Raw genomic sequence first — 27934 nt, 5'->3', positions numbered from 1 at the left:
GATATTGATAGAGACTTCACTTAAAAAAAAAAAATAAAAAGGATGTCAAATAAGCACCTGAAAAGCCAGTCAACATCTCAGACAGGAGGTAAATGAGAATCAAGAGGACCACAATGGGACACACCTACAACACCTGCTAAAACAGGTGGAATCAAAAAAAAAAAAGACCCTCCCAAGGGTTGGGAAGGATGTGGAACAACTAGAACTCTCAGAGCTGCTGGTGGGAAAAGAAGATGAGACCACTGCTTTAGAAAATGGCTTGGGACTCTCTTATGAAGTTAAACACAGCCTCCCACATGACTCAGATCACCAGGGTATTTACCCATGAGAAATGAGAACTTGTGTTCACACAAAACTTGAATATGAATGTCTGTACTGCCTTAATTTCTAACTTCCTGAAGTTGGAAACAACTGAAGTATTTACACAACAAATAAACCGTGGCACATCTACACCATGCAGCACCCAACAGCAATGAGGAGGACCACACCGCTGATGCCTGCAACAGTGTGGATTATTTCAAATGCATGATGCTCCTGAAAGAAGCAAAGGCTTCACCTTGGATGACTCCAATTATGTGGCATCCTGAAAAAAGGCAAAAATATAGGGAACGAAGGAGATGTCCTCTACACCCTACCTGTGATGGTGCTTACATGTAAAAAACAAGATGAAACACAGCGGGTAAATTCTGAGAGGTCTCATCACAAGGGAAAACAAAAAAATTTTTTTTTCTATTTCTTTAATTTTGTATCTACATGAGATGGTGAATGTTCACTAAATGTGCTGTAATAATCGTTTCATGATGTATGTAAGTCAAATCATTATGCCATACACCTTAAACTTATAAAGCACTGTTTGGTCAATTATATCTCAATAAAACTGGAAGGGAGGAAAAAAAGGGATGAACCAGAAAATTGGAGAAGCCCTGTATTTATGAAAGAAATTGAATTCACTATCAAACACCTTCCTATAATGAAAACTCAGGCTTGGTTGATTTCACTGCTAAAGTCTATGAAACTAAGGGAAAAAAAACAACCAAAACCATTCTTATACAAATTCTTTCAGAAAACAGAGGAAAGCATAATTCCTAACTCATTTTAACAGGCTGGCATAACTTGGTCCAAAACCTGATAAATACATAATAAAAAGACAATTATAACTGGCATCCCTTAAAAACAAAGATTCAAAAATTCTTAGTAAGACACCAGCAAATCAAGCAATGTATATAAAGTATCACATGTCATGATCCAGAGGAATTTGCCTCAGGAATGTAAGGTTGGTTTAACATTCAAAGATTAGTGTGATTTGTCAAATAAATAAAATATAAGTTAGCAAAGAGCAGCTGCTATTGCTGAACTGAAGTGCCTTCTGGGAAAACCATGGTTTACATACCAGTATAACTCGGACAATGCAGCCTACGGACAAAGATGAAGGCCGGCGTTCTTGGGAAAGGAATTCAGTTCAGACTGTGTAACGTGACTTCTGCCGGGGAGGAGCATTTACAACAGAGGACAGAGCCTCGCTGGAGGTCCCGATGTGGGAGGTGGGGGGGGGAGAAGGGACTGGGATGCAGAAATCTGCTGGTTCCGTGTTCTTCATTAAATCTCAGGCATCTTCAAGTCTCAGCTTAGAGAAGTGCCTGACGCCAGCTGTGGCCATGGGGACCTGCCTTGACCTCAGCTCCATGGCTGAGCTGTGATCTGCTTCCTCTCACTCACGCGCTCACAGAGTCCCTCCTCAGTGCAAGGCTGTGTCCTTGGCGGCAGGAGCACAGAGAATAGATAAAATGGACTGAGTTACGGCGCTCTGAATGAGGGGTGGCGAGGGATGGATGGTTTGTCCGACGGAGAAGGTACAATGGAGAATAAGAACCGGGCAAAGGGGAAGTGGACGGCTCGGGGCAAGGTGAGGGCCACCAGTTTTAACAGGGTGACGAGAGACGGTTTTGGCAATCAGGTGACACGTGAGCAGAGACCTGAGGGAACTGAAGAAATCAGCCGTGAGGCTCCCTGGGGACTGGGGAGCAGCAGGTGCCAAGCCTAGAAGCAGGAGTGGGCTTGGTGTGCTCCCGAAGCAGCCTGGAGGCCAGAGGGGAGTGAATGGGCTCGGGTGGGGGGCAGAGAGGACAGTGAGGGGCTAGATCCTGCAAGCTCTGAGGGGGCCGATTTGCCCCGAATTGAGGGAGTCCCTAAGGGCCTTAAGCAGAAGGCTGTGAGACATTGGGAGAGCAGCGTCCCAAGGGAGGAGACTAGTCAGGAGGACACGAGCAGTAATTCAGACTGGAGATAGTGGCCGCAGACATTGTGAGAAACGGTCAGACTGAGGATGTGCTTTCTGAGGAGAGAGGATGCTAAGCTGGGAGACTCGCTGGGAGACTAAGCTAAGCTGGGAGACCCGCTCCCGGGTTTTTGGCCAGAACCGGCAGAAGAACGGGGCTTGAGGTGCTGAGAGGGGGTGGACTCCAGGCCCAGCAGGCCGTGAAGGGCGCACGTGACCGAGGGTGGGGGAGCATGGGAGTGGAGGTGCGACATTTGTGACGCTGCGAGGTCCCCGCGGTGTGGGGAAGGATGAGGGATGCAAGGGCTGGAGCTGGAACCCTGAGCGCTGTGTGAGCATCACAGAGCCCAACACCCAACAGTGGTGAAGCCAGGAGGTCGGAGCAGACCACTGTGGGGTGCCTTGACAGCCAAGGGTCTGAGAGCGAGGCCTGTTTAGAAGCGACCAGCCAGGCCACTGAGGTGGGAGGATCTGGCGCAGAAAGCCCGAAGCTGCCTGCCCTGCGGACCACGAGGTACACGCCACACTGTGAGCTGTGTGGCGTGTGGGTGAGCGGATGTGCGGGGCCGCCCCAGGGCATTTCAGGGAAGGGGAGGGAAGTAGGGACAGGTGGGCACAGGAAGTTCTCTGAAGCAGAGACTTGGCCTTACTGATTGAATGTTGGGCTTCTGGACTTGACGTTTGCTGACACACCCCATACAGAAGCAAGCGCGTCTCTAACGGAATTCTACACAAAGGCTCTTTCTTTCTTAACGCAGGTGAAGCTCAGGTGAGTTACCAGGTGCGAGACAACCCTTGGCCAGAAGGACCCGAGTCCAACCTACTTGATTTTGAGGGAAACTCCCTGCGGGACTCCAACGCTGACAGCCGCCCCGAGGACGCTGTGCCTGGAGATCTTCCTCTCTGCTCCGTACTCCACCACCGTCCCGAAGAAGCCGGCCCTGCAGGGAGCAGACCAGTGAGCCAGCCAGGTCCCTTGCTCCTGCTCCCCCATCAGCCCTATCACCACTGGCAGCCGTCACCCAGGACGGAGGCCAGGCCCCCATCCCCAACTCCCTCGCCCTCCCACCACCCGCGGGGAGGACGTTCAGGATGGAAACCCCTGGTCAATGACCGGAGAGGAGTCTGACATCAGACGCCGAGCTCCTCAGGGTGGGATGGCAGGGTAGCAAGTCCCTCAGCCTCACAAGGGAGATGCGGATTAACCCTAGCAGGTGCCCGACGGCACAGACCAGGTGGACTCCTGCGTCGGCCCGGCCAGCACTCACTTCAGGGACCCCTTCACTCGCGTCTGGTCGTCATCCTGGAATTTGTGCTGATAGCTGATGAGTGCGAAGGAGTGAGGGATTCCAAGCTGGGGAGGTGAAGAGAGAAAAGGCAGCTGAGACTGAGCCAAGGGGGTTACCCCACCCGGCGGCCGAGCACTGTCTGGGGCAGGGGGCTTGTCCCACAGGGTGTATAAAAATCCACCTGGAGCTAATCTTTACAAACTGGGAGATTTCACTTAAAAACCCAGTCTTCTGACTTCTCAGGAAAAATAAAAACTCTTGCACCCGAGCACACATTCTCACAGGGCAGCAGCTGCCTCGAGCTCCTGCTCGGCCACCACAGCACCCCGACCCTGATCCTGTGGCCTTCAGCAGAAAAGACTCACTTTATGACGGGTGGAACACAGCTCCCCTGGAACCTGAGCACAACCCTGTTTCAGCTCCTGAGGGTGGATGGATAGAACCTGCCTTTGGCCCTGCAGGCAACAGACTTGGGGGTGGGGGGCAAGGGACAGGAGGAGGGTCCCTCGAGCTGTCCTCACCTGCAGGGCCACGGTGAAGTGGCTGGTCTTGGTGTCCCTGACGATGCTGGTGTTCATGGCTGACTGGACGCCCCAGCGCCACTGCAGGTAGCCCACCGTATTCTTGTCCAGGTTCCGGGCCAGGACGGTGGTGAGGCCCGGCCGGATGCCGCGGGACGAAAACTGCAGGGCACAGTGTGTCGTCACAAAGCTGGGGGGATACACAGAGAAAGGGCCCTGGATGACACTGGGCTTGCTGCCAGGCTTGGCTGTGTCCTCTCCGCCAGTCCCCACCCTGCTCACCATCACTCCCACAGCTTCCCAGGTAGCTCCCAGCAAGGGGGCAGGAGGGTGATCTGGGGACTCAGTCCACTTATCCCCCCACCCCATCCCATTCCAACTGCAGCCACAACTGCAGAGGCACCTGTGTGTCTGCGTTCCTAAACCAGCAGGTCAAATTCTGCTGCAAGTTAGAACCACCTGCAGGCTCCCACCCCAGGTGTGCTGACTTATAGACTCGGCATGGAAAAGCAGGTCAAGCAGTGCTAACGTGAGGCCATGTCTAAGTGCCTCTCACCCAGAGCCCGCCCCAGACCAATGGAATCATTTTTCTGGGGGGGCGGTGGGCAGGCATCAGTGTAGTTTCCAAAGCCACCGTGTGAGGCTGAAGAGCACCCACAGCCACAAAGTACTGACTGAAGCTGCTTGAAAAGCTAGAAAACTGTCCCTCTGCCAGGCCTGTGAAGTTCTGTTTCCAAGGGAGTCAGCCCCACCTTCTGGTTAAACAGGGGTATTTCATTTCAGTAACAAAGGGATTCACAGAACTTTACTAGAAGATGAGCAAACAGCTGGTCTCCAGTGAGCAGCCCTCACTAGATGGATGCCTGTTTAGTTTTTCTCCTTCCTAAGCTCTTCCCCACTGGCTCAGACAGTCGAGTCTGCCTGCAACGCAGGAGACCTGGGTTCGATCCCTGGGTCAGAAAGATCCCCTGGAGAAGGAAATGGCAACCTACTCCAGTATTATTGCCTGGAGAATCCCATGTATGGAGGAGCCTGGCAGGTTATAGTCTATGGGGGTGCAAAGAGATGGACACAACTGAGTCACTAAGACTTTCACTTTCACTTTCCTCTGGGTATCTGTGTCTCACTTTTGCCACTAAAATAATAATACATGCAGTAACTAATGACATTTGCACCTGTGCACACAAAACTCTTCCCAAGACCAGACGAATGAGACCAAGACCAACCCCTTGCTCTCCATAGGGCCCCCAACCCAAGCCTGCCCTCATTTATCTGACACTCCAGCCACACCAGACACAGGTTCCATTATTCTACTTTGGCCACAGTGGGATTTGGAGTCGGGGGGGGCAAGCAGATAGAGGACAGATAAAAGTCACCCTGAGATGTCAGGCAGCAACATTTAAAAAAAATCAAAACATAAAGAATGAGATCTCTGCTTAATCAAAGTAATATGATTTTGTGTTCTTATAGAGCGTGTCCTAGAGAGAGATGAACTCTGGGGAGAGAGCAGTAAGGCAGGCACTGCCCGGGGAGACTGAGAACATCCCACAGGCTGCCTGCCAGGCTCTGGGCCGATTCCACACCCACCAACAGTCACCAGTTTGGACTTGGAAGTAATTTGACCGTGGGACTTGGGCACCCATAAGAGCAGATAGAGTATTAATTAGCTAGTATTCTTTCTATAAATCTTCATGATCCCAAGTCTGATAAACCAGGCACCATGATGAAATTCAATTCCAGACACGGAAAAGCTGCAGCACGGGAGGTGACAATCCTAAGCAGCAAGGTTAGGACAACACTGATATGGATACATACCACCCACCGGAAGTTCTGGTTAAAAGCCTAAATCCCTGTGTCCGTCCCAGACCCAGTGGGTCCAGGTCCCAGAGCAGAGGCCAGAGAAACCATGGCGGGGTGGGGGGGTCCCCGAGCCAGGGCATCTGGTTCACCCCACGCCCTCTGCCTGGAAGTCCCGCTCATCTCTCCATGGGACTCTGCTCATCTCCACCAGCTTCCATCTCCATCTGTCAAGAAGCCAAGCCCTCTCTCACAACACCACTCACTCTGTGCATCACATGGCTCTGCACACTTGCCTTTACCAGGAACTGAGGGTAGGCTCGTACATGAACATCTGACTGGGGATGAAATACTATTCTTTTTTAAAAAAGATGTTACAATCCCTGGGTTGGGAAGATCCCCTGGAGGAGGGCATGGCAACCCACTCCAGTATTCTTGTCTGGGGAATCCCATGGACAGGAGAGCGTGGTAGGCTACAGTCCATAGGGTTGCAAAGAGTTGGACATGACTGAAGCGACTTAGCACACTCTCGAGTTGTGGTATGCAGGCTTCTCACGGTGGTGGCTTCTCTTGTCATGGAGCACAGTCTCTACAGCATGGGCTTCAGTAGTTGTGGCTTGTGAGCTCAGTTGCTCCATGGCATGTGAGATCTTCCTGGACCAGGGGCTGAACCCGTCCCCTGCACTGGTGGTCAGATTCCCAAACTCTGGGCCACCAGGGAAGCCCTGCTTTTCTTTTCAGACATGTGCTCCTTTCCAGGACTCCTTCAGCTGCATTTCAGTCCCCAGATGAACGTGCTGTTTATCCTCCTTCCAGTTCTTCTACCTGAGCTCACAAAGGTACCCCTAATGGGGAATAAGGACACCTGTGTGTCCTACAGGGGACAGTGCTAGGGGTGCAACATCACTGCAAAAGCAAAGATGAAGCTGGGGTCGGGGCAGTTTAATGTTCTGGCGTAACACAAAGCTACCAGAGAGACAGGTAGACAGGCTACTTCACTTACTGCCTCACTGCTTGGTAAAGCCCCACTCCAAATCCAAAACGGTTCTCTGCGACAAAGAAATGACCCACTAGTGCATAAAGACTCAGACCAGGGCCCCCTTCTCTGTGAACGTGCACTCCCTCCAGGGCGTCACATCATGGTGCTCACAGCCCACGGGACCAGGCAGGGGCCTCATCCCCACAGAGCAGGAACCTGAGGACCATGGAGGGCCTGGCCCCGGACTGGGACGAGAGCAGACCCCTCCCACCCCACTGCCCAATCCAGTGCTCTCTGCACCGAGCACGCCGCCCGGACCCCGTGCCAGCGTGGCAGGGTCTGCCCGCAGTGACCGTGCAGGTCAGAGAAGGTGACTCCAGATGACCTGACAAGCAAAAGACACAGGCTCTGGTCTAAATCCACAAAGACCACCAAAGGGCATTTGTCTCGATATACTTACCATCTTGGTGTGAGATTACGGAACAGCTTCAGGCCAAATAAAGGCCCCTGCAGATCCCCAGCTCCAAATTCTAACTGTTCAAAAAAAAAAGGAAAAAGAATTAATGGTTTTTTCCTCACAGCAGTAACCAAGGTCTCAGGAAGCGCTTCTGGCTCTAATTTCTTCATTTAATTCAAAGCCACCAGCCCTTGCCAGGCCTCTAAAAGTAGGGGCAGGAAGAATTTTATCTCATTCTAACTTTTGACAAAGGGAGATGACTATGTGCACAGACCCAAAGGAGGAAGGTTTCAGTGAGGTGAGTCTCCTCAAGGAGCCCCTCCCCATACAGCGCTGTGGGCTCCTGGTCCCCGTCGCCCTAGCTGGGGCCATCCGCACACCGCCTTCTGCCAGCGGGTGCGGCCCCACCCGAGCAGTGCTGGCTCCTGTGCGGGCCCATCTGCTCTGCCTCCCCGTCTGCAGGTCTCACAGGTGACTGGAGATGGCTCTCAGGGGTCTGACGTGAAACCCATCAGCGGCTCTGCTCTCACAGCCATGAAGTCCAGCCGATCCTGGCTGCCTCATTAGTAGTCTGGGTGACTTTCAAGGCAACTCCTCAATGTTAATTTGATGCAGCTCAATTTGCTTGGCAGAACTGGCTGTTTAATGACTGCCGAGCAGCGAACCAGCGCACTGAGACGGAGGTGACCCGCCTTCCGAATCGTGCAGGAGAAGCGAAGGGCCTGCAGGCTTGTTTAAGGAACAGAGATGCTGAGTTTCCAGACTTCTGGAAGCTCCAGGGGAATCCTGTTGCTCTGTCCTGACTGTGAGCTGCCCGGCAGGCTCAGCCCGCCCCTCAGATGTGAGACACAGGTTTCTAGTGGGGACCGTCAGTTGATACAAGTTTGACAGCTGCACCCTGTTACACCCGATGTGGCCACTGAGGTCATTCTGAGGGTGGGCTCTGTGGCTGACAACCCGACCCCCTGCTGGCGTGCTTACCTCTCCCCAGCCCTTTGCAGAAGTGACTCGTCTGAGTGCGAAGTTAATGGAACCCCCTCCATTCCCATTCTGGGTTGAGAGGCTTCCAGAGAGGATGGCTGTGTCTGAAGCTGTCAGGGGTGCCTAGGAAATGACATCAGCCAGTAATACAGTAATTGAAGTAACCGGAAGTGCCGAGGACAGCAGTCTGCCCAACGCGCCCTGAGTGTGAGGCAGAAGCACATGTGTGTCTGTGGCTTGAGTGGGCAGGATGTGGGCCTGCCGCACCTCTCTCCCATTATGCCACTGAACGGCACCTGGCCACCACGATCAGGTTTTGCAAAAGCTTGAACGTGCAAATTCCAAAAAACCAGGAGCAATGTAGGGCTAGATGCTGGTTTCCAGCGTCCCCTCAGCATCAGGCTCCATGGTGATATCACCCATGGGGACGTCCAGGACTCCCTAGTCCTGCCTGCGACCACACTGACTGACTGGAAGCCCCAGGAGGGGGAGAGTTTCCCTGAGTTGGGACTTCACGTTCCAGGCTGATGCACTTGAGCAGAAGTGGATGAGCTGAAAGGGGCAGAGACCTGCCGTAACCGTCAGCAGATGGCCCAACACTGCTATGTCCCAACATTGGCCAGAGAGATGACCCCAGGGCTCAGCACACAGGAGCATGTGCCTTCAAACTAAGACCCATTCCTGGAATTTCCCAGAGATCTGGTTTTGCTCCTAAAATCATCATGACCTTGGCTCCCACTTCTCCTAGACCATGAGCGTGGTGGTGGCTCTCCACCACCTGCTGGAGAGCCCCGAGACCCTGAAGCTAAGTGCCACCCTACCCCCCCACCCCGTACTCATGCCGCTAACATGTGGGTCAGGAAAGCAGGATAAACAAGGTTGTGACTGGAGCTATTCGTTTTTCCAGTGGCTAACTGCATCCTTTCATGAATAAAGATGAGAAAACCCTGAGCAGACTTTCATTCCAGCTGTGTGCTGTGCTGCACCTCGTTAACCCAAGCCCCCTGCACAGGGGGACGTGTCTGTGCACTTTACCTCAATGGACTGTGATATGTGCATCTTGTTAATTTCAATCTGTGGAAAGCCACTTCCGGACACATCCTCATACTCCTCCTCATAGCGATCAAAAAGGTCAGTGGCATCGATGCCAACGCTGATGGTCCCCTGTGGTAGAAAAACAAGCTGTCAGCACCAGGCCTGGGATTTGTGGGAAGAAAGACAATACTACACACTCCAGCAGCCGTGGGATGCGCTGGGCACTCACAACTCCACTCACCCACAGAGCATGAATGTCACAGCTCACACCAAACAGTGGCCGAGCACCAACGTCTTCTAGAGTCAGAAAACCAGGCGTGAAGTGGGCGAGTGACTTACCGAGGACAAGTGGTGGGAAAGGAAATGAAACTGCCCTGCTCATGGCTCTCTATTGCTTATCTATGGATTTAATCCACAAATGCAGAAAACAGCCAGAAACTAGCTACATGGGAGAAACACTCTTAATATTAAATTCTAAACACTGATATGTCACAAAGTACCTTAAATTTCTTTAAAACATAAAAAAATACCTTCAAAGACAGAGAAGTGCAAACCAAATTATATACAAATGGGAGATTTAAAAATTATTCTGCCTCAAGTTATGAGAAACAGAACCCCCTGTTCTCTCAGGAAACAAGCTAAAATTTTGCTGACTGATAAAAATGTTCTTTACTCAGGAAATCAATATTTATTATTTTCTTTTACTGTCATAAGACTTTTCAAATTAGCAGATACTTTTAAAAAAAAAAAAGTGCTTTATTTGGCCCTGTCAGGTCTCAGCTGTGGCGCAAAGCATCTCTGTTGCAGCGTGTAGGCTCTCCAGTCATGGTGTGTGGGCTTCCTTGCCCTACAGCACACGGGGTCTTAGTTCCCTGACCAGGGCTCGAACCCATGCCCCCAGCACTGCAGGTGGATTCTTAACTACTGGACCACCAGGCAAGTCCCTCAAATGGGCAGCTACCTTAGTCCAACATATAAAGACATGACTCCACACACATTTTCATTAAATTCTCTGCAGTGCATGAAAAAAACTTTATTGAGGTTTAATTTACATATAATATAAACTGCTCCTGTTTGAAGTGTGCAATTTCGTGAGTTTTGACAGGTGTGTACACTTGTGAAACCACCTCCAAAATCACTATACAGAACATTTCTATCACCCCAAAAGAAGCTTAGGAGAATGTGTTTTTCTCCTGGGGAAGGGAACTTGTGAACGAAAATGTGTGAGGGAAACGCAGGAGGAGACAGTGAGTACCCATCTGCCTGTGAGGAGTGCGGGGGAGGAGGAGGCAGAGGGGCTGGAGGCTGCCGGGCCTGGGTGGTCACGGGAAATGTCACAGGTGGGATTTATCTGGGGTAACACAGTTTAACCCTGATGTTTTGGTTGGCTCAGCAATCCCCCTAGATGTTTTTTTAAAAAGTGATATCATCACCTACAGTATTTTCATCACCATCACTATACAGTCCATGGAATTCTCTAGGCCAGAATACTGGAGTGGGTAGCCTTTCCCTTCTCCAGGGGATCTTCCCAACCCAGAGATCGAACCCAGGTCTCTTGCACTGCAGGTGGATTCTTTACCAGCTGAGCTACCAGGGAAGCCCATTTTCATCACCAACAGGAATCAAACCTGTGTGCCCTATACTGGCTGGCAGATTCTTATCCACTGTGTCACCAGGGAAGTCCCTATAAACCGTTTCTCAACACTGACCATCCACGGTGCTAATTCCAGCCATATGAAAATTAAAAGCCTCAGATCCGCCTTAGAAACACCAGCATTTTCAACAGTGAGTTGTTCTTTAAAGAGTATGGCCAAGAGTGAGGCTGCCAGCAGCAGGGATATTTACATACAGGTGTGGAAAAAATGACTTTTCATTTAGATAAAAAGGTGGTTCCTCTATGTTAATTTCACTCTTTTTCCCATGCTAAGGTTCATAAGGCACACATGAGAGACACAGCAACAGCTGTTTGTAAGCTGCTATCAGCAGAAGCTCACAACTGCTAACGCACCAGTTTTACATCGGTGTCAACCAGACGTTTCAAATGAAAAATGACTTTGACTTGCTGAAGGTGAAACACCCGACATGACTGTAAATGTCACAGTAAACGCGGTCAGAAAGCCCCACGCTGAATGTAAACTGGTGTGCTTTTGTGGTGATACTCAAACACCAATTTTGGTGAAAGTACAGCCTCCTGGTAAAAGTGTTTTAATTAAATCAAGAAACCCATGGAGCAGAAATAGTCTTAGAATTATAGTGTACACAATGCATAATTTTGTTAAAATGAGCTGTGATATTCTGCCTATGGAAAATAAAGCTAAAGTTATCAAAATACACAAACACTTTTGTGTATTCAGAGTAAAAAGATCATTTCTTGTGAAGCCTATTCTGAATATAAGACTGCAGCATGTGTTAAACCTGTGTATTAGGAAAGCGTGAACCTTTGTAGAACTGCTTTTAAAAACTCTTAAATCATGCAATTTTTAAATATTTAAGAAACTGCAATCATTGAAAACTGTGTAACTAAGAATACTGTGAAACGGATCTCTCGAGGAAGGGAAAACTAAACAAATAAAACGAGAGCTCTGTTTATTGCATTTTGAAATTCCATAATGGCATTTTGGAATATCTCAATTTTGGGTAGGAATTGTCTGGTGGAGCTGTCATTTTCAATTAAATTTATATTCTTTCCTGGAATGGGATGAAATTAACAAGGTTTACCTACAGTTCTATGGCATCTCAACTTGAAGCATTCAAAAGATCATAAACAATTTATTTCAGAAATTTGTCAAAGAGAAAAAAATACCCTGAATGGAGGCAAAAAGACAATACCTGTGAAAAATATTTACATGTTCTGAAACAAAGAAATTTAAAATTGAGACTATTTTCTCAATTAAGAATACTACAGTTTACAGGCCACAATAACAAATTATGGTGAGGATGCAGAGAAAAGGGAACCCTACCACACTGTTGGTGGGAATGTAAACCAGTGCAGCCACTGTGGAAAGGTTCCTTAAGAAACTAAAACAGAGCTACCATATGATCCAGCAATCCCATTCCTGGGTATAGAGCCAAAGAAAATGAAAACACTAATTGGAAAAGATGTATGTACCCCTAACAGAAGCAGAAAATATTAAGAAGAGGTGGCAAGAATACACAGAAGAACTATACAAAAAAGATCTTCACGACCCAGATAATCACAATGGTGTGATCACTCACCTAGAGCCAGACATCTTGGAATGCGAAGTCAAGTGGCCCTTAGGAAGCAACACTACGAACAAAGCTAGTGGAGGTGATGGAATTCCAGTTGAGCTATTTCACATCCTGAAAGATGATGCTGTGAAAGTGCTACACTCGATATGCCAGCAAATTTGGAAAACTCAGCAGTGGCCATAGGACTGGAAAAATCAGTTTTCATTCCAATCCCAAAGAAAGGTAATGCCAAAGAATGCTCAAACTACCACACAATTGCACTCATCTCACATGCTAGCAAAGTAATGCTTAAAATTCTCCAAGCCAGGCTTCAGCAATACGTGAATCGTGAACTTCCAGATGTTCAAGCTGGTTTTAGAAAAGGCAGAGGAACCAGAGATCAAATCGCCCACATCTGCTGGATCATCAAAAAAGCAAGAGAGTTCGAGAAAAACATCTATTTCTGCTTTATTGACTATGCTAAAGCCTTTGACTGTGTGGATCACAATAAACTGTGGAAAATTCTGAAGGAGATGGGAATACCAGACCACCTGACCTGCCTCTTGAGAAACCTTTATACAGGTCAGGAAGCAACAGTTAGAAGTGGACATGGAACAACAGACTGGTTTCAAATAGGAAAAGGAATACGTCAAGGCTGTATACTGTCACCCTGCTTATTTAACTTATATGCAGAGTACATCATGAGAAACGCTGGGCTGGAGGAAGCACAAGCTGGAATTAGGATTGCCGGGAGAAATATCAATAACCTCAGATATGCAGATGACACCACCCTTATGGCAGAAAGTGAAGAAGAACTAAAGAGCCTCTTGATGAAAGTGAAAGAGGAAAGTGAAAAAGTTGGCTTAAAGCTCAACATTCAGAAAACTAAGATCATGGCATCCGGTCCCATCACTTCATGGCAAATAGATGGGGAAAGAGTGGAAACAGCGTCAGACTTTATTTTTCTGGGTTCGAAAATCACTGAAGATGCTGATTGCAGCCATGAAATTAAAAGACGCTTACTCATTGGAAAGAAAGTTATGGCCAACCTAGACAGCATATTAAAAAGCAGAGACATTACTTTGCCAACAAAGGTCCATCTAGTCAAGGCTGTGGTTTTTCCAGTAGTCATTTGTGGATGTGAGAGCTGGACTATAAAGAAAGCTGAGCACCGAAGAATTGATGCTTTTGAACTGTGGTGTTGGAGAAGACTCCTGAGAGTCCCTTGGACTGCAAGGAGATCCAACCAGTCCATCCTAAAGGAGATCAGTCCTGGGTGTTCATTGGAAGGACTGATGCTGAAGCTGAAACTCCAATACTTTGGCCACCTGATGTGAAGAGCTGACTCATTGGAAAAGACCCTGATGAAGGGAAAGATTGAGGGCAGGAGGAGAAGGGGACGACAGAGGATGAGATGGTTGGATGGCATCACCGACTTGATGGACATGGGTTTGGGAGTTGGTGATGGACAGGGAAGCCTGCTGTGCTGCAGTCCATGAGGTCACAAAGAGTCAGACACGACTGAGCAACTGAACTGACGTACCCCTAAGTTATATCACAGCAGCATTATTTACAAAGGACAAGGAAGCAACCTAAAGTGTCCATGGACAGAGGAACAGATAGAGAGGATGTGGTACATATATACAATGGAATACTACTCAGTCGTAAAAAAGGACAAAAGCTTTTCACTTGCAACATGTATGGACCTAGAGGGAATTATTAATGGAGCACAATCTATAAAGATTTTGGGTCATTATGTTGTACACTTGAAACTAAAATAATACTGTAAATCGATTATACCTCAATTTTAAAAAAGATGCTAAGTGAAATAAGTAAAAGAATATTACTGTATACAGAGAAGAATCAAATATGCCAAAAATGTCAAAATATACTAAATAAATTTGCTCCTTGTATGAATATGGTCGGCAATGTTATGAAGGAAAAAAAAAAAGACACTGAAAAGACATTCTTCAGAAAAACAACAGTGACACAGTGTGGCCTTGAGAATCCCGCTTGCGGGAACCCCAGGCTTCACAGAGTCCCTCCTTGACCTGCATGGGCCCGGGACTCGCCTTCGTCCAAGAGGATGCTGTGGACGGGATGGCGCAGACTCCAAGGCCAGGTCACAAGGGACCCTGCAGCTTCAACTGGGAATGTGCTTTTGAGGGGGAGTTAGCTACCCTGTAACAACCTGAGTATCCTGGGCTGCTGGGCTGGGAGGAAGCCTGACCTAAAGTGGGGAGAGGTTGCATGTGAGAAATGGCAGGCCACCCTTGGCCACCGCAGCTGCAGTTATGAGGGGCACCCGTGTGCCTCTTCTACAACAGGACACAGCTGCCGTCGGCTGTGAGCACACGAGCACGCTCCGAGTGAGCGCCTCAGGCTGAGTCCCGTTAACCCACAGGCGTGTGAGAGGAGATCAAATCGTTCTCACAAGCCTCTGAGTTCTGGAGTGGTTTGTCATGCAGCAATACGTAACCAGAACACAAAATACCAGAGACAGAACTTACTGAAGTATGTGAGTGTGTGCCAAGAATAATGAGTCTGCTTCTGCTCCTTTCTTGTAAACATCTCTTTCACTCTCAAAAATGTCCTGGTTTGGATGATGAATGGCACAGTTGCCCCGCCTACAGGTCACTGTGAGGACGCTGGCTGACCATGAAGGACGTGAGCCACAGAGCACAGAGCAGAGCCACCTGGCCTGACCCGCCGGCTCCTCTGGCTCTGTGCTGGGGCCAGGAGGGAAGCAGGGTCATGAACCACTGATTCACAAGCCACTGACTTACATATGTGGGTTTCGTCACTGGCCAACTCATTCAACTCATGACAGTTTTCAGTCTGTTCTCTCATTCTAAGTGAGAGGGAAAAGTGTTAGTCTCTCAGTGGTGTCTGACTCTTTGCGGCCCCACGGACTGTAGCCTCTCAGGATCCTCTGTCCATGGGATTCTCCGGGCAAGAACGATGGAATGGGTAGCCATTCCCTTCTCCAGGGGATCTTCCTGACCCTGGGATCGAACCTGGGTCTCCCACATTGCAGGCAGATTTTTTTTTTTAACCATCTGAGCCACCAGGGAAGCCCCTTTTCTTTCTAAAATAGTTATTTGCTTGGCTGCACCAGGTCTTAGTGTGGCACACAAAACCTTAGTTGTAGCACATGGGATCTTAGTTCCCTGACCAGGGATCAAACCTGGGTGCCCTGCATTGGGAACTTGGAGTCTGAAGCACTGGACTAGCAGGGAAGTCCCTCAGTTGGTTCTTTAAAGAAAGGCGATCAGGGACTTCCTGGGACCCACTGACTAAGACTCCGTACTCCCAATGCAGGGGGCATGGGTTTAATCCTGCTTGGGGAACTAAGATCCCATATGTCACATGATGCAGCCAAACAAATAAATAAAGACATGCAATCAAACCAAAGGCAAATAATGAAAACCCTCCCAATATTTATATCTCTTTTACTATTTGTCTAGTTGTATTGGCTAAAACTTCCAGAATAACATTAAAGTTGGTTTTCTTTCCTTTCCCAAAGAAAACCTCTGCAATGATAAACATCTGTGTTAACTCCATACTGACAATCAACTGACTCATCAGAGGGTAGAGCAGACTCTAGAAGTTTAAAAACAGTGCTCAAAGCATCACTTTCTCTCAACTATTTTGTTTCTTTAAATAAGGCCCAAATAGTTGAAAACTCCAATGAGCCGGTCACTTTTATGATTTGACAGCCTTTGGTGCTGATTCAAGTTTATGGAAAATGACTGCCCCATCCCCCCCAAAAAAATAAAGAAAATGACCCGGAGGGGTGGAGAAGTGAGGAGAACGTGAGGCTCAGGTGCCAGCCATGTCTGAGGAGCCGCCCCAGACAGGGACTGATCAGGTCACTGTGAGGCTGCAAGGACATGTCCTCCTCACTTCAGAGAGTGGTCCTGATGCTTGCTTTCTGCTCTTCTTCTGCTTCCAGGAAAATGACCTTCTGAAAATTGACTGGTCACAGCACCAGAATTAGACTTCCCTACAAGTCAAACAGGGTTTGGCTGCAACTTACAATTCATTTTCACTTCCAACATAATATGCTTTTTATACAGTGGAAAGACATGACTTAGGAATGAGAAACAGATTTGGGTTAGACTTCTTCCAACCACTAACTCAATATATGCAAGCTTATATCCTTTTATTATTAAATTGGTACTAAATCAGATTTTAGTCTGATGGTGATTGCAGCCATGAAATTAAAAGACGCTTACTCCTTGGAAGGAAAGTTATGACCAACCTAGACAGCATTTTAAAAAGCAGAGACATTACTTTGCAACAAAGGTCCATCTAGTCAAGGCTATGGTTTTTCCAGTGGTCATGTATGGATGTGAGAGTTGGACTACAAAGAAAGCTGAGCGCCGAAGAATTGATGCTTTTGAACTGTGGTGTTGGAGAAGACTCCTGAGAGTCCCTTGGACTGCAAGGAGATCCAACCAGTCCATCCTAAAGGAGATCAGTCCTGGGTGTTCATTGGAAGGACTGATGTCGAAGCTGAAACTCCAATACTTTGGCCACCTGATGTGAAGAACTGACTCACTGGAAAAGACCCTGATGCTGGGAAAGACTGAAGGCAGGAGGAGAAGGGGACGACAGAGGATGAGATGGTTGGAGGGCATCACCGAGTCGATGGACATGAATTTGAGCAAGCTCCAGGAGTTGGTGATGGACAGAGAAGCCTGGTGTGCTGCAGTCCATGAGGTCACAAAGAGTTGGACATGACTGAGCAACTGAACTGACTGATTTTCCATGAAGTGATGGGACCGGATTCGGTGATCACTGTTTTCTGAATGCTGAGTTTTAAGCCAGCTTTTTGAGTTTTCAACTCAACTTCCCAGGGTTTCTAAGGAAACTCGGTTCCAGCTGCAATGCCGCCCACTACCCCGCCCTGTAGCCTTTAATCCTGACACTTGGTTTATCAGCCATCTCGCTGGCAGGATGCGGATGTAGCTACGACCCAGGTAAAAGAGCTTTCTATACATCCCTCCAGTTGGCCACCTTGCCTCTCCCCCAAAGATCCGCTTAATATCACAGCACTTTTTCGACCTGGTCCCTTCTTCTTTGGTGACACTACCCCAGTTTGTTCATTTTCAACAGCAGCCCATTTCTGCATACGGTAAATTGCCCCTTTCTGCCACTGAGCACAACAAACATATGGGTTCAAACAGCTTTTCTTCTGCACGATTATCCTGTCAGCCAAGTCGATTCGGTTTATGACATTAGAGTCACTTCCATGGAACAGACTGAAGCCATAACGACCAACTCATTCCAAGGACTATAATCATTAGGCATGGCAACCAAAACAAATCTTTAAAAAAAAAACTTTATGAAACTACTTTGGGCTTACATGTCTTCCTTGACACATTATTTTACATTTTTTTTTCCTGATAAAGTTGAATTGTGATTTTCAGCTATTATAGAAAACCACACCGATAAGATGGCCCTTCTAAAATCAGGAAGACATAAACTTACCAGAGAGTTTATGTCAACCTCTGTAACAGTGAAAGGAGAACAAATGGTCCAGGGAACCCAGAAACAATCTCCATGAAACTCACATGGATTCACAGGGTCCAAAAGAAAGGAGAGAATACTCTCAAAGTCAGACAATGAAGCCCACTAAACAATCTTTGACTTAATGCCCTGCTTCTTATGGGGTCTGGACAAGTTCATTAAAAAGGCAGTGAAAGTCTGACTCCCAGAACTGGCTGCTGTCCAGAGAGAGAGGATTTACAGGTATCAGCAAAAGAAAGGGATGACAGTAATCAATATGACGTGAACACGGCAGAGAACAAGCCTATCGCATGATCTTAAGGATGGAGAGAGGAAGGCCAGGGTAGTCCCTTCAGACCCCAGTCAGACTCAGCCCTCAAGGATTCAGACGAACCTCACCATCTGTCTGAATGTAAATCCCCTCCCCAACATTGGCTCAACGTGGAGTGCCCTGGAGACCCTGGGACCCAACAACCCGAGCTTGGCATTTTCCAGCAGGAAATGCAGACAGAGGAATTTGATCGCACATGGCCTGAAAGACAGAAAACAGGTGACAAGGCTAAGGATTTTGGGGTCTGAGGATGTGACCCTATGCTCTGGGCCTCATGGCAAACCTCTCATTTCACACAGGAAGAAACCGAGCTAAGGCTGGAGAAGTGACTGGGTCCAGGGCCCAGAGCTGTGGATGGAGTCCGAATCCAGAGCCCTGATGCCAAGTGCGAGGCTCCCCAGGCTGCCCTGGCATACGTGGAGCCTGTGTGCTCGCTTGGGTCCCGCCAGCTGCAGGGCCAGAGGGAAGGAGGCGCCTGCTGGAGCTGGCACCCACTCCCTCCTTCCCACCCTGCAGCATCCTCACCCAAGGCAGGACTCACAGGTGGCTGAACACAGGGAAGGCACTGCACTTCGGCCAAGGGAGCAGGGGGGTGGTATCTGTAGACGGCCATTTCCAGAACCCAACTGACAGACTTCCTCCGAACAAACCCAGCCACTGGGGGCAATGGACCACCCGAGTGAGGCGAGTGCTTTCCATGCGGTGCTTATCGAGTCACTGAAGCAAGTTCTTAACCTCACCTCGGTATGCATACCACTTTGCACTTACAGAGCAGACTTGTCTGTCTCTAAGAAATTAATATCTGTGTCATATTTCTTCAATCATTTAATAACTTGGCATGGTGGCTAGGATAAGCATCCTTATTTTACAAACTAGAAACCTGCACAGAGGTCAAAGGGTGAGCTCTGCATCCCGTATTACTGCATCAGAGGTGGTATTTCCAAACTACGGGTTTTTCCCAGTTGATTTTTTTGCCTGTTCTTGGTACATACTCCAACTGGAAAATTCCTCCCCAGTGAACTCTTGTGAAAATGGAGAAATACCCACCCCAGTTTCAGGGGGTGTACTACGAACATTATCCAGTCTGCCGTTCCCCTCCCCTATAAGCCATGGTCCCCTGTGGGGTCCGGGTGACAGACTAGTGCAAGCCCCACGATCATCAGAAGTGTCCTCCTCCCTCTGGTTGTCAAAAAAGAGATCACCCCTCTCATCTTAGGATGAGAACACGCTAAACCTCACTGCTCATCTTGCAAAGCAAAACACTTGGAAATGAAATAAAAAATCCAGCTCGAAACCCTCTCTTCAAAATGCTGCAGAGCCAACATCTGGTTATCACTCAGTACTTCTAGTTAGGAAATATCTTTATTTATCCGGCAGCACTTTATAGAAGTAGCGAAGTATTGGGAATCGTACAATATCCCGCATACCCGTGTGGAATGGTCACAGCTGTGCTTCCTCATTCCACACAAACATGGCCTGGAGACACATCTACATAGAAGCACAATAAACGATCACCGCGCACACCCAGATGGGCCATCTCATCCAGGACACAGAGGCATGGGCTGCTGTGACACTCTTTCCCCCTTACTGCTCTGATGGCAGCAGAACTTCAGCCAGCAAAGCAAAGACCCCACAGGAACAGCCCACTCCTGCCAGGCACCCTTCCCCGCTCCTGGACCCTGACCTCCACCTGCCAATGCTGACATTTACCCAGACTCCCTCTGGTGTGCTGGCTGGACCCCAGAGAAGGGAACCCTTCAGGATGGTTCAGAGCACCTCGGAGATTTTCAACCGTCTCAACATCTCACAGCCCTTGATCGGTGCAGCCACTGTTTCAAGTCTCTGTCTTGGCTGACCCAAAGTAACTGTTCTACTGAAGCTGTCACTCGCTGAAGGGGTGAAAAGGAGAGGCCCTGGCATTTACAAATACACCCTGCAATGTAACAGGATTCGAAGAGAAGGGAATTCTCTGAATATGTGGGCCTTTAAATGATGTAGGGTCTTAGAAAAGTCCATTTTGTACACTGCATGTGATCAGAAACTCCTAACATCAAGCTTCCCTCGTGTAAGCCAGCATTTGTTCTTTTCCTTTAGAATATCTTCAGGCTGCCTGCCGGGCTGTCCCAGCCACACTGACAGAGCCCGCCTGCCGAGTTTCCTTATTATTAAACACTGTGGAGCAGGAACCCTGGGCCAAGTGCAGTCAGTCATTCAGTACCACTGGCACCATGAACTGACCGAGTTATCCTGTGTGTCATGGGACCGAGGTGCACACGCAGAACAATCTGCCTCCCTAATGAATCACAGGAAGGAGAGACCATAACTGGACTGAAAAGTAACTCTCAGACTCAGGCATGTCCCTGAGATATATGACTCGGCCTCCATCGGGCACCTGACTGACGGGTAAAAGAGGTCACCCTATGGCTGCAGAAACAGCCTGTTACCCGGTGTTCACGGCACTGCTGTCCTGAGTGATGCACACATGGCCCCCACTTAATGCGGTTTGGAAACGCCCCATGGTCTCGGCTCTCTGGCCCTCTGTATCCTAACTGGTTTGCAAGGAACCCTGGGTCTCAGTGTGGGCAGGTGGCTGTCCTCTCTTGACAGGGGCCTCTGGCTGATTCTTACAGTCAAGGGCTCGAGCAGCATGATTATAAGGATGGGTCCTTCACCAGCTGGCCTGCGCCCCTACTCGGGTTGTCTCCTGTTTTGCCGTCTCTTCAGGCATCGCCAGCAGGCCTGCTAGTGGCCCTCCAGGCAGGCGCCACTCTGAGACCTCAGTGACACTCAGTTCCTCCCAATTCTCACGTCCTCACTGTAAGAGCCCACAGCACTGACCACGTCAGACTGCTGCTCCCCTCAGAACCAGACACTGACCTTGGGGTTGGTGCGTTGCTGCAGTCGCCTCTCCTCCCTCTCGCGCTGCAGCCGCTCAAACTCTTCTCTGATCTCGGCTGGTGTCCTCCTCCTTTCCACAACCTTAGGGTAGAAGTGAGAGAAGTCAGCCGAGGACGCAGACGGTGAGAAAGACACAAAAGACGTGAGTGTTAACCGTGTCCTGGTGCTCCTCTCCCCCGGGACCGTGAGAGCCCCCAGTGAGATCAGGGGACCTTCCTGTCCAACCGTGTGGCCCCCAGTAAAGCCAGGTTCTCCTTCACACCTGCTCAGTCCCCAGTCTGTGCTCTCCCTCAGCACTCCAGACTGAAGTGATATTTTTTTTTGTCACTTGTCTGCAAGGAGGCAGGAATCTTACTAAGAAAATGTCACCTCAAGTGTCACAGTTTAAATTTTCCAAGGAGCCCACCATAATGCAGGCTGAAAGAAACGTCCAGAGAAGGGCAAGGCCTCTGCAACAGCCCTGGCACATTTCCCTTGGGCTGGGCCTCCACCAGGGGTGCCCTTTGAGCTTCCTAGACCAACAACCCAAGGCCACGAGGTCTCAGTGTTTTAGCAGTAGGGGACTCTTCCTCCTACAACCTGAAATGAACCTTAGGATGTATGATGTCGGCTCTATATTGTTGGAGCATAAACAATACTCAGGTACCAATCGGCAGCCCTTGAGGACACACAGGGATGTCAGGCCTGTGAGCAGGTAAGGCATCCCACCTCAATCTTTCTTCAGTTCAGCTCAGCTCAGTTGCTCAGTCGTGTTTGACTCTTTGCAACCCCATGGACTGCGGCACGCCAGACCTCCCTGCCCATCACCAACTCCCGGAGTTTACTCAAACTCATGTCCATTGAGTTGGTGATACCATCCAACCATCTCATCCTCTGTCACCCCCTTCTCCTCCTGCCTTCAATCTTCCCTAGCATCAGGGTCTTTTCCAATGAGTCAGTTCTTCACATCATGTGGCCAAAGTACTGCAGTTTCAGCTTCAGCATCAGTCCTTCCAATGAATGTTCAGGACTGATTTCCTTTAGGATGGACTGGTTGGATTGCCTTGCTGTCCAGGTGACTCTCAAGAGTCTTCTCCAACACCACAGTTCAAAAGCATCGATTCTTCGGTGCTCAGCTTTCTTTGTACTCCAACTCTCACATCCACAAATGACTACTGGAAAAACCATAGCCTTGACAAGATGGGCCTTTGTTGGCAAAGTCTCTGCTTTTTAATATGCTGTCTAGGTTGGTGATAACTTTTCTTCCAAGGGGCAAGCATCTTTAAATTTTATGGCTCCAGTCATCATCTGCCGTGATTTTGAAGCCCCCCAAAATAAAGTCTGTCACTGTTTCCATTGCTTCCCCATCTATTTGCCATGAAATGATGGGACCAGATGCCATGATCTTAGTTTTCTTAATGTTGAGTTTTAAGCCAACTTTTTCACTCTCCTCTTTCACTTACATCAAGAGGCTCTTTAGTTCTTCACTTTCTGCTGTAAGGGTGGTGTCATCTGCATATCTGAGGTTATTGATAATTCTCCTGGCAATCTTGACTCCAGTTTGTGCTTCACCCAGCCCAGTGTTTCTCATGATGTACTCTGCATATAAGTTAAACAAGCAGGGTGACAACATACAGCCTTGATGTACTCCTTTCCCAATTTGGACCAGTCTGTTGTTCCTCGTCCAGTTCTAACTGTTGCTTCCTGACCTGCATACAGATTTCTCAGGAGGCAGGTCAGGGGGTCTAGTATTCCTATCTCTTTCAGAATTTTCCAGTTTATTGTGATCCACACAGTCAAAGGCTTTGGCATAGTCAATAAAGCAGAAGTAGGTGTTTTTCTGGAACTCTCTTGCTTTTTTGATGATTCAACAGATGTTGGCAATTGGATCTCTGCTTCCTCTGCCTTTTCTAAATCCAGCTTGAACATCTGGAAGTTCATGGTTTATGTACTGTTGAAGCCTAGCTTGGAGAATTTTGAGCATTACTTTGCTAGCCTGTGAGATGGGTGCAATTGTTGCGGTAGTTTGAGCATTCTTTGGGATTGCCTTTCTTTGGGATTGGAATGAAAACTGACTTTTCCAGTCCTGTGGCCACTGCTGAGTTTTCCAAATTTGCTGGCATATTGAGTGCAGCACTTTCACATCATCTTTTAGGATTTGAAATAGCTCAACTGGAATTCCATCACCTCCACTAGCTTTGTTTTTAGTGATGCTTACGAAGGCCCACTTGACTTCGCAGGATGTCTGGCTCTCTAAGTGAGTGATCATACTATCGTGATTATCTGGGTCATGAAGATCTTTTTTTGTATAGTTCTTCTGTGTATTCTTGCCACCTCTTCTTAATATCCTTAATATCTTCTGCTTCTGTTAGGTCCATACTGTTTCTGTCCTTTATTGTGCTCATCTTTCCATGAAATGTTCCCTTGGTATCTCTAATTTTCTTGAAGAGATCTCTAGTCTTTCCCATTCTATTGTTTTCCTCTATTTCTTTGCACTGACTGAGGAAGGCTTTCTTATCTCTCCTTGCTATTCTTTGGAACTCTGCATTCAAATGGGTATATCTTTCCTTTTCTCTTTTGCCTTTCAGGTCTCTTCTTTTCACAGCTATTTGTAAGGCCTCCTCAGACAACATTTTGCCTTTTCGCATTTCTTTTTCATGGTGATGGTCTTGATCCCTGCCTCCTGTACAATGTCACGAACCTCCGTCTATAGTTCTTCAGGCACTGTATCAGATCTAATCCCTTGAATCTATTTCACTGTATAATCATAAAGGATTTGATTTAGGCATACCCAAATAGTCTAGTGGTTTTCCCTACTTTATAGCTCATCCAAAAGCAAGACAGCCTCTGAGATTTCAAACAGGCTGGGAAGGGCCACATGGGTCTTGAGTACCACACCTGTGAGAGAGGAACCTGCACCACGTGATTCCCAAGGGCCCCAAAAGCTACAAGTCCATGAGGGACACTGAGAGTGGGCGCAGGATAGACACCACCAAGGTCATTGGAGGAAAGGGTCAAACAGTCCTGACCTTGTGGTAGTGGGAGAAACATAGGTGAGACCAGAGGGGCTACTCAGAAAACACCTACAAAGGCAGCTGATGTGAAAGAAAGCTATCTTGGAAATCACAGGTTTTAAAAATTATTCAAAAAATGCATGCTTATAGCAAGAAGTCAAAATGGTACAGAAAAATATGAAGTAAAAAGGTACAGTCCCTCCCCATACTCCTCCTTCTCACAGGCTAACAATTTTCTATGTATCTTTCTAAAAACCTATGCACATGTATGAATATATATATTAAAATTAGCAGGGTCATATTACAGGCTTTGTGCAACCTGATTTTATTATTTCGCAATCCAGAAAAATAAATACAGGAGATGGCCTATCCCCCCCCAAAATTGAGAAATCTGTTCACTACCACTTTAAGCAAGTAAACAGAAAAAAATAATGAAAACATTTTCTCCTCTCCCATATAAATTGTTCATTACCAAAAAGGGGCAGGTGTTTCTTTTAAAGGAGGTTTTAAAATAAAAACACTGTTAAAATAAGCTAAGAACTGAAAGTCCAAATGGCACAGCAACGACTGCTCTGTGACCTCACAAAAACGTCCTCGGTGGTACTAAACTAACGCGGCCTGCTCACAACGCTAGTGCTTAAAAACACTCAGCCTTGCCCATCTTTTCTTTTTTTTTGTCCAAGCCCCTTGGCTTATGTAATCTTAGTTCCTGGACCACAGAGCAAACCTGGGTCCCGGATAGTGAAAGTATGGAGTCTTACCCACTGGACTGCCAGGAGGTGCCCGTGCACATCTATTTATGGCGCTTTCACTTCCCCAGAGTCACCCCATCTTGGACTGATGGGGTGCTCCCTCCACGGGGCCCAAAGCAGAACAAGATTTATTTTCAACAATTCCAGCTGTGTGACTTTTGCAAATGACTTTCTCTGCCACACTGTGTGACAGAATGAAGAGGCAAATATTCCAAAGGTGTTATGTCACTCTGTTTCTAGACTATTTGACAGAGGCTTTGCAAACAGTTGGTATGAAATCAGAGCTAACAACAGAGTCAAGCTGGCTGGCCACTCTAGAGGTGTGAACACCTTGGCTGGGCATCTCATTCTGTCTCCCATGGGGCGAGACTATTTATTTTTACTTTTTATTTTTTTTCAAAAAAACCATTTGTTTACTTCTTTTATTTTTGGCTGGGTCTTTGTGTTGCAGAGAGCGGGGATTACTCTGCAGCTGAGGTGCATGGGTGCTTCTCGCTTCTCATTGCGGTGGCTTGTTGCTGTGGAGCACACGGGCTCTAGAGCACAGTCTCAGCAGTTGTGGCCCACAGCCTTAGTGGCTCCATGGCAAGTGGGGCCTTCCCAGACCAGGGATCCAACCTGTGTCTCCTGCATTGGCAGGGAAATTCTTTACCACTGAGCCACCAGGGACATCCCCCGCCCTTTACACTCTTCTCTACACAGAGAACATCATGGTGGAGAGTGGAAGATGCCTAATCCAGCTGCAAGTCACTTTTTCTTCCCTTGGGTAACCCTTAGATACATGCACCTGGAACACAGCATCCAAAAGCATGTTAAATTGGAAAGTACAGTTGAAAAGATATTTTCAATATTTTTCATCAGTGAAGTGTATCACATGCAGCCCATGAGTCTGTACACCTGCACGGTCCGCCCTGATCACTTATCAGCTAGGTCTATCCTGTGCTAGCCAGATGACTTATCCTGCAGATGAGGGGATGCAGAGACCAGTAGAAGCAGATGGCGCAGTGGGAGGACGAGAGAGACCCAGGCTTTCCGACATCACCTGAGAGAACCTCCTGGAGAACTCAGGTGAGTCACTTTACAAAGTGGACTTTCACTTCAGCTTCCTCCTATAAATGCTTCTAAACTACACAGTGTATGCATGCTAGGTAACTTCAGTCACGTTCAATTCTTTGCCACCCCATGGACTGCAGTCCACCAGGCTCCTCTGTCCATGGGACTTTCCTGGCAAGAATACTGGAATAGGTTGCCATTCCCTTCTCCGGGGGATCTTCCTGATCCAGGGATAGAACCCAGGTCTCTTATATCTCCTGCACTGGCAGGTGGGTTCTTTACCACTAGTGCCACCTGGGGCATTAAAATCACATGAGGTGCTGTCTGTTCTATGATTCTGGTTAGACAACTTTTCACTCTGGAATAATTTTAGAAAATTATTTAGAACTTTAGAGAAGCTACGAAGATGGTACAGAAAGTTCTCATCTACCCTTCACCCAGACTCCTCCAAATGTGAACGTCTTACACAACCAGGAACAAACACCTGTCAAGTCCAGGATGCCAACATTAGTACAAGGCTATTAACTGAACCCAGACATCTGGGATTTCACGAGTCTTTCCACTAACATCACAGTTACGTCCCAGGATCCAATTCAGGGTCCAGAATTGCATTTAATCACGTCTTGTTAGTCTCCTCCGATCTGTGGGAGTTTCTGTCTTCTTTTTCATGATCTTGACCAGTGTAGCTCTTAATACAGGCTGATTTTCTCTTTTTAAAAAGATAGCTATTTATTTATCTGGCTGTGCTGGGTCTTTGCTGTGACATGCGAGATCTTCGATTTTCATTGAGGCAGGTGGGATCTAGTTCCCTGACCAGGGATTGAACCAGGCCCCTGAATGGGGAGCTTGAAGTCTCAGCCACTGGACCACGAGGGAATTCCCCAGGCTAACCTTCTTAGACACTATAAGGATGATGTCAAATAGGTAGGGAAAAGGGAGATATGGATGAATGTAAAGGACTGCAGACAGAAACCAAAGCATGGATGATCCAGGCCCAAGGCTGCTCCTCTAAATGTTATGTCAGCTGGTCTGTAAGCGCCCTCTGGGTTGTAAGGTTTCCACTCCACTTCCACAGCTCAGAGCTGGATTTCTGCTATTAGAGAGAAGAGGCCAATTTCATTTTCAACATGGGTATCTGCACAAACACTGCAAATTCAGGGACTCAGGTGGCTGGTGTAATGAGCTATGAATGGCGGCACCTTATTCCTTTGGAATGTTGCCAGAGGATGATCCAGTTTCTTAAAGGTTAAAGACGAAAAGAGAGAGAGAGAGACAGAAAAGACCTAAACCTACCTAACACCTGAAAACAGCCAATATTTGGTGCAACCTATAAAAGCTCAGTTTCACCCCCAGTCTCCGCCGGCAGAAAGGGGACAATGCCACTGCTGGGACAGGAGCAGCCAGCATGTCAGTGGCTACTCTGACATCTTTGGATTAGAGGTGCCCCAGACACTAGGGGCTTTAGCAGTGCCCTCCACCCTCCTGACCACCCATGTGTTTAGACTAACAGATGCATGGCAAATGGATACCAATCGGCAAGTAATAAGTTCAACAGTCTAAAAATACCAACACTACCCTGAGGGGAATACAGCCTCCTCTGTGGGGTGGAGGCTGTGACTGAAAAGAGAGAGCCCTTGCACTGGACAAGCCACCACCTGCAGAATTCCTCGGGGGAGTGGTGACGCCAGCGCTGTGACCTGCTCTTGAGTTCAGTGAGACTTCTTCTCCACAAGATGAATAGTGGGGTCAATCTTCCTATTACATTAGGCACCGATACATCTCTTGTAAATATGTATCAGGGGAGGTAACTTCCTGTCTTTTCCTTCTATTGTCAGGGAAGGCTTAGTATTTATTTTTATTTTTGGCTGCG

At 48.0% G+C, this 27934-nt stretch overlaps 1 protein-coding gene across 1 annotated transcript in view; it reads right to left on the bottom strand.

Moving 5' to 3' along the window:
- DNAJC11 (DnaJ heat shock protein family (Hsp40) member C11) overlaps positions 1-27934 on the bottom strand; it is a 62364-nt gene that overhangs the window by 6250 nt on the left and 28180 nt on the right. The window contains exons 4-10 of the mRNA XM_043923329.1: positions 21246-21347; positions 9335-9463; positions 8300-8422; positions 7322-7395; positions 4086-4275; positions 3544-3629; positions 3100-3216 (exon numbers count right to left, since the gene is read on the bottom strand). Of these exons, the coding sequence (XP_043779264.1) occupies positions 3100-3216; positions 3544-3629; positions 4086-4275; positions 7322-7395; positions 8300-8422; positions 9335-9463; positions 21246-21347 (821 nt within the window). The remainder of the gene's footprint in view (positions 1-3099; positions 3217-3543; positions 3630-4085; positions 4276-7321; positions 7396-8299; positions 8423-9334; positions 9464-21245; positions 21348-27934) is intronic.

The sequence above is a fragment of the Cervus elaphus genome, chromosome 14 (genome assembly GCF_910594005.1).
Source record: "Cervus elaphus chromosome 14, mCerEla1.1, whole genome shotgun sequence".
In the NCBI taxonomy this organism is placed as follows: Eukaryota; Metazoa; Chordata; class Mammalia; order Artiodactyla; family Cervidae; genus Cervus; species Cervus elaphus.
Note: the sequence above shows the minus strand (reverse complement) of the source record. Positions and strands in the feature narration are given on the sequence as shown.